Source organism: Pygocentrus nattereri, chromosome 4 (assembly GCF_015220715.1).
Source record: "Pygocentrus nattereri isolate fPygNat1 chromosome 4, fPygNat1.pri, whole genome shotgun sequence".
Classification (NCBI taxonomy): Eukaryota; Metazoa; Chordata; class Actinopteri; order Characiformes; family Serrasalmidae; genus Pygocentrus; species Pygocentrus nattereri.
In genome coordinates, this window is record NC_051214.1 from 3,435,882 (window position 1) to 3,447,551 (window position 11,670).

At 44.2% G+C, this 11,670-nt stretch overlaps 1 protein-coding gene across 2 annotated transcripts in view; it reads right to left on the reverse strand.

Moving 5' to 3' along the window:
- The window catches only part of med23 (mediator complex subunit 23), a 70,864-nt gene that overhangs the window by 43,142 nt on the left and 16,052 nt on the right, over positions 1–11,670 (reverse strand). For both annotated transcript variants that reach the window (XM_017720774.2, XM_017720775.2), the window contains 7 exons: positions 10,274–10,417; positions 9,453–9,598; positions 6,985–7,230; positions 3,446–3,588; positions 2,033–2,207; positions 1,470–1,633; positions 337–461 (listed from right to left, as the gene is read on the reverse strand). In XM_017720774.2, coding sequence (XP_017576263.1) covers positions 337–461; positions 1,470–1,633; positions 2,033–2,207; positions 3,446–3,588; positions 6,985–7,230; positions 9,453–9,598; positions 10,274–10,417 — 1,143 coding nt within the window. The remainder of the gene's footprint in view (positions 1–336; positions 462–1,469; positions 1,634–2,032; positions 2,208–3,445; positions 3,589–6,984; positions 7,231–9,452; positions 9,599–10,273; positions 10,418–11,670) is intronic.

Sequence of the window (11,670 nt, forward strand, 5' to 3'; positions counted from 1 at the left end):
GCCCTAATTACAGCCCTAAGGGCTTTTTTCAGGAACTTCTCAACTACAGCCTTAAGGGCTTCTTAGTATCTTCTCAACTACAGCCTTTAGGGTTTTTTTCCCAAGAACTTCTCAACTGCAGCCCTAAGGCTTCTCAGGAACTTAACTACAGCCCTAAGGGCTTCACAGGAACTTCTCACCTACAGCCCTAGGAGGTTTTCAGGAACTTCTCCACTTCAACACTACAAACTTCTCAATTTCAGTACTTTAAGCTTTAAGTACCAAAAGCAAACCCAGGCCTGGCTCAGGGCTGGAGGCGCTGGTGTCCATGCCGTCAATGATAAGGGTGTGGCCTACCTGCAGGGGAGCAGGGAAGCAGCTCAGGGTATGAGAAGCCCAGTTGTGAGGTGTGAAGTTCATGATGGTCTGCAGAATGTCCTTACACCACGTGCCCTGGATAGAGTCCGAACCTGTGAAGAAATCTAGACCAAGAGGAGACGAATGACTTTACCTAAAGCACTCTTATTAACCCCTCATAAACCTATATACATATTAGTTTCATTATAATTAACAAATAATTTAGTCATTACTGAACAATAAGTATTACGATAAATAATAACAAACCTAGAGTTCAGCATCAGAAGTAATGTACGTAATAAGCCTATATCACAGTGGGGAATAAATATATCCTACACACTTAAAACTGATGGTTCTTTAAGGGTTCTTTAGTAAAGAAAATGGTTCTACACAGAAATACGAACACCCAAAGAACACTTTGCATGATTAACGACTTCTCTCCATCATGAAAGACTTCTTCAGGGAATGTGCTATAGATGGTTTTATACAGATCCTTTTGAAAAAGGTTCTCCATGGCACCAAAAAGGGTTCTTCTAGGGTAATAAATTTGACACCGCAATAGCAGAATTCTCTTTTGTGCTATGAAGAACCATATACAACACATTCTTCATTAAACTGAAGAACCATTTGACCATACAAAGAACCATTTCAGCATGCAAGTGGCTCTTTGTGTGCTCATGGTTCTAAATACACACACACACCTACCATATATATATATATATATATATATATATATATATATATATATGGAGAACATGCTGTAGATGTTTCTACCTAGAACCTTTTCGAAAAGGGTTCAATGTAGCACCAAAAAGGTTTCTTCTATTCTTATAAGCCTGACATCATACTGACATCACAAATATATACAGGGAAAGTGCTGCAGAAGCTTCTATACAGATTTTTTTTAAAGGGTTCTATATGTTTCAAAAAATGGTTCTTCTATGGTTAAAAGCTATACAGAACCATCTACCGCACACTATCAATCTGAAGAACCATTTCACCATGCAAAGAACCACTTACACATGCAAGCGGCTCTGAGTGTTCATGGTTCTGGATAGAACCATTTTCTTTACTAAGGATCCCTTGAAGAACCATCATTGTGAAGAAGCATTATTTTTAAGAGAGTAGCGTACCAGTGATGTGTGTGGCGCGGGCGAGGGTGAGGATGAGCGCTCGGTTCAGCTCCTCGGACTCGGCGGACAGCACAGTTTTGGGGTCACTGAGGAAACGTGTGAACTGTGGCTGGACCTCTGAGCTGCCCAGCGCTGTGATTAACCTCAGGGCTGTGCTCTCCACACTGAAACATACACAAATACACAGATTAGAATCACACGAAGGGGAAAACGTGAGCTGAAGAGAAACGTGGCTGATGCTCTTGGCTATTCGATGTGATTCGCATTCAAGAACAAAGCCACACTCATTCATACAGTTATGCACCTACTGAGCGTGCACTTAAAAATCCCATAAAAGCTGAACATCTGATTTTTTCAGTAATCCAATCATGTTTATATGCACTTTTAGTAATCAGATAATGGGAAACTACACGAGTCTGACATTAATTAGATTTCTGCTTTGAAACCAACTAATAAACATAACCTAAATCTCAAACTCACAGCTTTTTTTTCTTTTTACATCGAGTATAAAACCTCATCTAGAAGACAAAGAATACTGAAAAATCCACTGTGAAGAGTCTCACCAGAGGTGCAGCTGGTTCTGATTGGTCTGCGGCACGGCAGCGAGCGAGTGGAGGTGAGAGAGGAGCTGGACGCGATAGTGCGGCTGGATGTGGTGCATCCGGTAACTGAACATCTCCAGCAGGGTGTGCAGGATCCCCCACGCATGGCACTTAAAGACGTTGGGCAACAGCTGACCTGAGAGAGAGAGAGAGAGAGAGAGAGAGAGAGAGAGAGAGAGAGAGAGAGAGAGAGAGAGAGAGAGAGAGAGAGAAAAAACATGAGGAACGAGACACACATACACACAGATGTTTAGAACAGAGGGAGAACAGCTGGCAAGGTTTGCAGGAACCGCCTGGGTGAAAGTGGCTGCAGAGGAATCGTTCCTAATTAATTCAGCTCTAATTAACACAGATCAGTCTACATCATGTACATCAAACACATGAGAAGCCCTATAAATCAGGCATTCAAACACATGAAAAGCCCCACAAATCAAACATTTAACTGTCAAATTAACATACACGACCCACCTCTTTCAGATAATTCCGTGTTTTACCTTTAACCGTGTTTTCCTTTGAGTGTTATATATAATCTATACCACCTATAATTTGCAATAACAGGTCATTTCTATATCGATAATCTGCAATTTAAGCAACTGACGCTGCCTCTTTTTCGCTGGGGTTTCACTGCATGACTTTTTCTTTTTTTTTTAGCCCTGATTCTCAGTCTGGCTGAGTCTGAGCTGTAGTCTCGCTCTAGTCTGCAGATTTTTGGGTCAGTCAGAGACGACAGCTGGGCCGTCGAGTCGTGTTTGAGGGGCGCAGACTCAGACTTACAGCCTCCTGATCACGTTTCAGACCAGTGAGTTCATCAGACGTTTGATTTTTTTCGACCCGACTCTGAATGTAATCTGATCAACAGCTCAATCTGAACGGACTCCTGCAACATGGAAACTGAGAGCGCGAAAGAAGAAAATCCAGCAACTAAAACAAAGAAAAATGATGGTCACTCGGGTGTGGCTTTTTAATGAGCTGACTTTTAAGGCACAAAAGAGTTTATGTACATTTTAAACTCTAAAAATGACCAATTATCAGCGCAAATGGCAGAGAAAACAACAGCGAGCGCCACATGTTTGTTTATTTGCGTCTCCTAGTAAAGGGACAATGCAAGTTCAATGACTTCTGTGAGCTCAGCAACAGCTGAAGTTGAGGTGTGTGTGATCCTTAATCATTTAATGTGGATCCCCAATATTTCAGCCTCGAAAAAAATCTGCAAAAGCCAGCCGGACAGCGCGAGATGTCCAGTCTTTTATAACCTGTTAGGACTTTAAAAGGCGTGTAGGAAACCCGAGGCTTTACCCGAACAGATTACACAGAAACACAGAAATACGCTGTTAGAATATCGAGGTGTGTTAACGCCAGCAATTCCAGCCTTACTGATGAAGCCTTTGATTCCAAGGGACTCGATCTCCATGTAGACCAGCAGGCGGCTGTACGTCTCCACCAGGGCAGGGGCCAGGGCAATACTGGACTTGGCCTGGGCCAGCTTAATGACCCGTGTGGCTATACTGTGGATCAGACTAACACACAAAGAGATAAAGAGGTCAGCATGGGCATGTCTTCAACTCATCTCCCACTATGTAGTGAGGGAATCATGAGATGTAAACTTGGGAATGCATGCTCGGAAACTGGCCACCGGTTTATCCTTTAAAACCTTCCCTCAAATTCCTTCAGTCAGAGAACTTTTAATAACTTTTATATCACACTTATCATTTTTATCGCTCTAAGATTAAATATGCTGGAATAGACAAAATAGAATTTGCAGTGCCACAAATAAACATCATAGTAATAACAGTAATAATAATAATAATAATAATAATAATAAAGTACATTACTGCGTTAAATCTAATGAAACTGGCCCAGTTATGCTCACTTTGCAATGAAATGTGTATGAAAATGTAGTCAGTGTACTTTAAAGGGGAATTCCACCGATTCTTAAATATTTCAATATGATTAAAAGGTTGAGATCCGTCTTTCAGAGTGGTTAGGTGTGATCTCCTCTGCTCTAGAGTAACTTACCAAGTTAGAACTGTTCACAGTGGGGGTGATAGGAACCAGACGTCCACCTCTAAAAGCTCCACAGAAAGTTATTAGTGAAGTGGTTATGAATACAATGCCCGAGACTGATTTATGATGTTTTGTGATCAGGTTTCTGCTTAAGATGATATATTTCAATCCATTCATGGTGGATTGATACATTGATGCCAAATAGTCCCCAAAGAAATTTATTTTTATCAAATCTTTGACTATTTCACCTTCATCAACACCCCATATAAAACTCAGAAGACTCGTGTAGGTTCTCTGGTGGTTCTGCATAGTAAATAAAAGGTCTATATCTGTGCTGTAGTCATGGCGACGCCTGGTTCCCATCACCACCACTGTAAAGACATCTGTACCATTTCACACCAAACCGCTCTGAATCTCTCTGTTTACATCTGAATTATGCAGAAACGGGTGGAAAAAACTTGTGGAATTCCCATTTAAGTACTAATGATATCCACAATACGCTCAGACAAGCGTACTGTGACACAATTTACCACAATGATGATATAATATTGTAATATTGACCACCCCTAGGCTGGTTTAACAGTGTTTTTCTTGGAAAAAGACCCCAACAACATTCCCACCCACAAGCATTCCCAGCCAAATTTCCGAAAACTGTCTCCAGACAAGTTACAGGATCATGTCTGGCCCTGCAAAACTACTGAACGGTGAGCATTTTGACAACTGAAGCTTCTCAGACATAATGACCCACGAAAGTAAATAAACACACAGTAAACACAAACACACCCGTGTCTAATTATCGATTGACCTGTATGAAGTGTCCATTTTTCATTTTCTGGACAAAACAACAGAAGCACAGCGTTGAATTTCAATCCTTAGCATTAAAAATAAATAAATAAACAAACAAATGAAGACGACATGGCCCTGGAGGTGCATATTAAAATGAAAAATCATAATCGCTCAGTCATTTTTCTCTTCCCTGAGTCACTCGCTCTACAAGCCTGCTGACAGCAGGACGCACAACCGCTCCGCACACACGAAAACACACACGAGTGACTCGGTCGCAGAAAACGAATCCTCCTCCTCACACTCTGCGACAGACAGACAGCAGCGCGGGGCATCGATCAGAGAAGTAAATTCATTTTACTGGGATGGAGCAGCAATTAGATATTTAACTGAACAGTCCAGTTCCAAATTCATTCCATAAAATGACAGCAGAATAAACATTCAGTCCCACTTCTTCTTAAACCCTAACTGAGTTACAGGGTAGTGGCTGAAATCTTCCTCTATGAAATCGGACCCTCAAATATTTACATTTATGGCATTTGGCTGACGCTCTGATCCAGAGCGACTTACAGTTTGATCATTTTACACTGGCAGGCCAAGGTGGTGTTAGGAGTCTTGCCCAAGGACTCTTACTGGTGTAGTGCAGGGTGTTTGCCCAGGTGGGAGATTAAACCCCAGTCTACAGTATAGAAGGCAGAGATGTTACCCACTACACTAACCAACCAAACAATAAAAAGAGCATTACACTACGAGCATTTGACTGTGGTGGTGACGTGGTCCGTACAGCTGGAGGAGGTTCAGACTGAGACCTTGTACAATTACATAATTACATGAATCTTTTTGAATCACGCTGTATAAAAAAACAACAAACAGATACAATATTTCTCAGCTCAGAAGCAAGAGGTTTAAAAGCAGCCCACTCAAGGCTGGAGAGAATGTAAAACTAACAGGATCAGCACAGCGGGCCGTGGAGAGATACCGCTCCGACCCTCATTACGCCTTTGCATGAAATCTAGGAAGGAGTTCAGCACCGAGAAAAATCCTTCCAGCAATTCTCCATCACGAACGTCACTGGGGAGACACAAGTATAAACTACAGCTGAGGACTAACGATGATTCTTATGAGGTCTTACTCTCGGCTGCATTTTTAGCTCAAACACCATCGCAGACCCACACGGCAAAACCCTGCCCGGGCTATTCCAGCGCAGCGGCCTCATTTCCAGGGATGGACGAAGCACTGATACGGTTTGAAACAGTGCTGGTACTCGCACACCGAAGCAGCGATATTTGGCTTTATAATTACCAATATTTTTACGTGTCTTGAGTCTATTGTTAATAGATGGGTTTTCAAAATGCATATCAGTCTTAATCACAAGGTGGCGCTATTTCTTTCTGGTGAGACGAGTGCTTCTGTCAGCGTTAAGGCCATTACACACCGAACACGGCGCAAATAAATGCTGCTAAATTTCCTTCAGGATCAATAAAGCATCCATCCATCCATCCATCCATCCATCCATCCATCCATCCATCCATCCATCCATCCATCCACAATTCCACTCAAGTGCTTGTAGCCCAGTTTGAGCCCCTTTTAGAGCAGCTTTTGGAGACGATAACAAGGTAGGTGTAGAAATAAGAGCTGGGACTGGGCCGTGCTATTGAAGGGTCTCCGCTGCTACTCTTTACCTCCTTCTCACTGTAAGCAGGGTGGGGTGTAGCGAGACGCAGCAAGGTTCGGTCTCTGTTTCCACTTGTTTGTGCTGCTAAATCAGAACTGAGAAAAATTACAGCATTGACAGGAATTACTGCAGTGGGCAGCATCGGAGCACCGTGTACGTAATAAATAATTAACACGCCTGCTGTCGCCACTCATTATGCTGAATGACAACATAGAGATTTGGAGTTGTAGTCTTTTCGTTCTCCGTGAACGCGGCACAGGACACGGTCATACAGAAGCGGCCTGGATGTAAAACTAAACAGCCACCCTACTCAAACAGCTCATTTATCCAAGCTGTCCAATGACAGACCGAGTGGAAATGCCGCTGAAAGGTCACAACCGTTTGGCCCTGAAGAGGAACGGAGGCTAATGTAAACCAGCTCTGAGAAGTTTCCATGACGGACCGCTCTCACCTCATCTTGGCATGGACGGTGAGCGAATCGAGGAGGTTCATGGGCAGAGGAGTGACGGAGCCGGACGCCACGCAGTTGGTTCCCGGCAGTGACATGCGCACGTTCCCGTTTCCATAGATGGTCTCCACCAGGACGCCCATGGGCAGCGTGAAGCACTCCGAGTTGGTGGAGTAAGCATTACACAGGAGGGCTATCTTGTAGTCCGTCATCGGCAGGCTCTTGTTGCGCAAGCTCTGCTGTAGAAACCTGAAGCAGACGGAGAACAAGATTAAAAATAAATAAACTCTAACACAAACATGATGATGATCCTCAGGTTTGGTGTAATTTCAAAATCAAAGTCAAGTTTATTTATATAGTGCTTTTTATAACAGCGCTGTCACAAAACACCTTCACAGAAAACCCAGGCTCGAGCACCCACGAGTACCGAGAGGGGCAAGGAGAAACTCCCTAAGATGAAGAGGAAGAAACACTGAGAGGAACCAAGACTCAAAAGGGGATTCCACCTCTGCATTTAACCCATCCGTGAAGTGAAACACCACATCCACACTAGTGAGCACACACACACACAAACACTAGGGGGCAGTGAGCACACTTGCCCGGAGCGGTGGGCAGTCCTATCCACGGCGCCCAGGGAGCAGTTGGGGGTTAGGTGTCTTGCTCAAGGACACCTCAGTCATGGACTGGGATCGAACCGACAACCTTCCGGTCACAGGGCCGGTTCCCTAACCTCCAGCCCACGACTGCCCCAAACTTCAACTTATATATTAACTAATTATATTGAATTAAAACACTGAATATAGAGAAAAAGGAAAAGCAAACCACCTTGTTGTTTTTTCCTTGAATTTCTGTTGTTGGTATATTTTTAAAAAAAAAAAACACTTTTTATGAGACGCAATGTTTTAGTGAGCCAAAAAAGGGTCTCCAAAAATAAAACCGTTAAACAGCATCAGCAGCAGGCAGCAAACATTTACAAGCAGTAAATGGCCTCTTGTACCACAATCAGTAGAGCTTCTGAAATATGCAGAACACCCACTAGCTCAGAGCAAAGTACCGCCACCTGCTTTCATTTATAGTGAACACACACACACACACACACACACACACACACACACACACTGTGGGTGGACAAACGGGTTATAAAGTGGGCCGTGGTCAGGGATGCACTGATATGGGAATTCTGAGACAATGCCTACAAGCAATACGTTGTAAACGCCTAACAATGTAGATGCATAAACATTTAGAGAATTTACAGAAACGTAAACATTTACAGAACGAAATCACGTGTACTAGAATTACGCTATTTCAGAGGGTCAACAAAGCGGTTCGCCAGTGTCGCCTAAACATTCTGCTTATACAGATTATCTTCCAATACAGATACACTACATGGACACTGGCAGTGGAATTGGTCGCACAGATGTGCTCTGGAACGCTAAAGATGGTACTTTCATAGGATGCCACCTCTGCAAGTCAGTGTGTGAAATTTCAGTGCTGCTAGATCTGCCCTAGACAACTGTGAGTGCTATTACTGTGAAATGGAAGTGTCCAGGAGAAACAACAGCTCAGCCAACAAAGCAGTAAACCACACAAACTCACAGACTGAGGCTGCTGAGTGCTTACGTACACAGACCTTATCCTCTGTTGAATCACTAAAGGGTTCCAAACTACCTCTGGAAGCAACATCAGCACAAGAACTGCACATTAGGAGCTTCACGAAAAGGGTCTCCATGGCTGAGCAGCTGCACACAAGCCTAAGATCAAAATACACAATGGTAAGCGTTGGATTGAGTGGTGTTCACGGCGCCACTGGACTCTGGACAAGTGGTATCTCTATGGATTCTGTAGATGAATCAGCTTCTCCATCTGTCAGTCTGATGGACGAGTCTGGGTTTGGCGAATGCCAGGAGAGCGTTACCTGCCTGACTGCACTGTGCCAGCTGTCCTTTGGTGGAGGAGGGATGATGATATGGGGTTGGCTTAGCCTAAAAATTGCCCCAGACGCTCTCCAAAATCTTGTAGAAGCTTCCCAGAAGACTGGAGGCAGTTATAGGGACAAACGCCACAGTAATGCCTACGGATTTCGAACAATTCATAAAGGCTCCTTTAGCTGTAACGTGTAGTGACGTACAATATCATCCCGTAGTGATCTCTACCATCAAAACAGACCCGAGTTATAGTTACAGAATGTCTCTGGCACCAAATTCAGAGCCATACAAAAGATTTCTGTTTCACGCCCATATGTTACTCTGCTGGGGCAAGCACAGGACGACGAGCTCACACTGTGTCTACATGTGTGCGAGTAAATGAGTCATTTGTTCGTGCCTTATTTGTGAGTGCGGACGCAGTATCTTTGGACAAGCGACTGGAGATCTGTGGGGTGTTTCTTTCGTGTGTGTGTGTGTGTGTGTGTGTGTGTGTGTGTGTGTGTGTGTGTGTGTGTGTGTGTGTGTGTGTGCGCGCTAGCCACTTACTCGTGGTGCAGTTTGAGCGAGTGCGGAATAGGAATCTGGAGTTTAGAGTTGTCATTCTGGGCTTTGCGGTTGAGGTGGATCCAAATGCAGGTCATGGCGAAGGCGTGGGTGGACTGGGGCTTGTTGATGTCTGGAACAGGAATGCACTGCAAAAGAAAGAGCACAAAACCACAATATTGGTCTACTAATTTAGAGTGATGGGTCTCCTGAACATGTAGGCCCGCCCACTCAGTGAGCAGACCTCATGAACAATGTTGGTTGTATTTGTTAACGTTAGACACGCTCAGGATCCTGTGTAAAATCAGAAATTGAAGTATATTAAGTAAACTTAATATACTGGTTGCAGCTGTTAGAGCGTAACCATGGGGGCAGTCGTGGGCTGGAGGTCAGGGAACTGGCCCTGTGACCGTAAGGTCGCCGGTTCGATCCCCAGAGCCGACAGACCATGACTGAGGTGTCCTTGAGCAAGACGCCTAACCCCCAACTGCTCCCCGGGCACTGTGGACAGGGCTGCCCACCGCTCCGGGCAAGTGTGCTCACTGCCCCCTAGTGTGTGTGTATTCACTAGTGTGTATGTGGTGTTTCACTTCACGGATGGGTTAAATGGTGGAATTTCCCCGTTTGTGGGATTAATAACGTATCACTTAACTGAGCAGTGTCCTCTAAAGAGCTATCTAGGCGAGCTTCTGAAGGCAAGAGCCACAGGAGAATTTCAAAAATGCTTTATCATAAAAACCAACTCATTTTACCCTGAAACTTTGGAGGACGCAAGACGTGTGCCGTGCTGAAACAGACAGATCAGTGAGACTTACTGATCTTACCTCTTTCTCAGGGTACAGCAGGTCAAACAGCTTCATGACGGGCAGGAAGTCAGCCAGCGCGTTCTTCTGGATGCTTCCGGAGATGAACTGCAGCAGCACCCACATCAGGTGATCTCGACCTTTAATCAGACCACGACCGGCCAGCTGCCGAGAGATGCAGACAAACATACACACATCAGGGACTCATCTCTAACGCTGGAAGAACTGGAAGCAGAGTCTGTTAACCCTCTCAAACGTAACATCTAACATCACGCTGGGGAGATGAACCCCGAATTCCAGGGTGCAGATCTGTGACATTCACTATTCTTTAACAGCTTACCACAGCCTTCTTTATGTTGCAAGGCAGTTTTTCAACACTTCCCCCCCTTACCGTAAAATTTAGAAAAATAGGTGGAATTTCCCTGGAATTTCACTTCTTTTTTCCCCCCCAAAATGTCTTTTTCAGCTGGTCTCTTTAAGAGTTTAACGCAGCCTTGCGTAGGTTGCCAGGCAGTTTCCCACAATGACAAACAACTTTATCACCCCCTACCGTGCCGCTCATTTGAAGAAATCCTTAAAGGAGAATTCCACAGATTTTTTCATTCAGAGTGATTTGATGTGAAGTAATTAATCCGTGGAGAAGCTTTACAGTGGTGGTGATAGGAACCAGAGGTCACAATGTCAAATGTAACCATTTTATTTACTATCCAAAACCACCAGTGGACCTTTTTTTTTTTAGGTTTTTTTTTTGTTGTTTTTTTTACATTTCATGTAATAACTTTCTGTGAGGGAGCTTTTAGAGGTGGCCGTCTGGTTCCTATCACGTTTCTCTGGACCGCAGCATTTCACACCAAACATCCTAATGACTTTGTTGACATGTTAACCATTTACTCATGCAGAAACTTTGAAAAAGCCAGTGGAGTTCCCCTTCATGTTTGGTAGCCGATCAAAACAGCCACATCATGGAACGCAAGGTTTCCTAAAAAGAGAAGTCATTCGTACTTTGGTGATCAGTAAATCTGACTGGCCAGCGCTGACTAAGACGACACCTAAAGGAGACGGCCAAGGACGACGACCTACGACACCACCCTCCTCGCTCTAGCGCTGGACCGAGCCACACCAAAATGGGTCTTGAACAATAGTGGAGGCTGTAAAATAGTTTTTATACACATGAACCAAGAAGGTGCAGTCGGAGTCCATCTGTGCACGTGTCTGGATACGTTTGAGAGCATTTGTCCATCACGATATCTGAACAAGGAGCAACCGTTGAAAGGTCTGCTATGCTACCCTAGGCTTTCAGTCTAGGGATGTTTCTATTGTGGCCTCCACATTCGGGACCGTACCTCTGGCTTTGCTGCTCCACATGAACGTAACGAGAGGTGAAAGAGGCTAAAATTACTCTCCTCACTTTGGAAGAG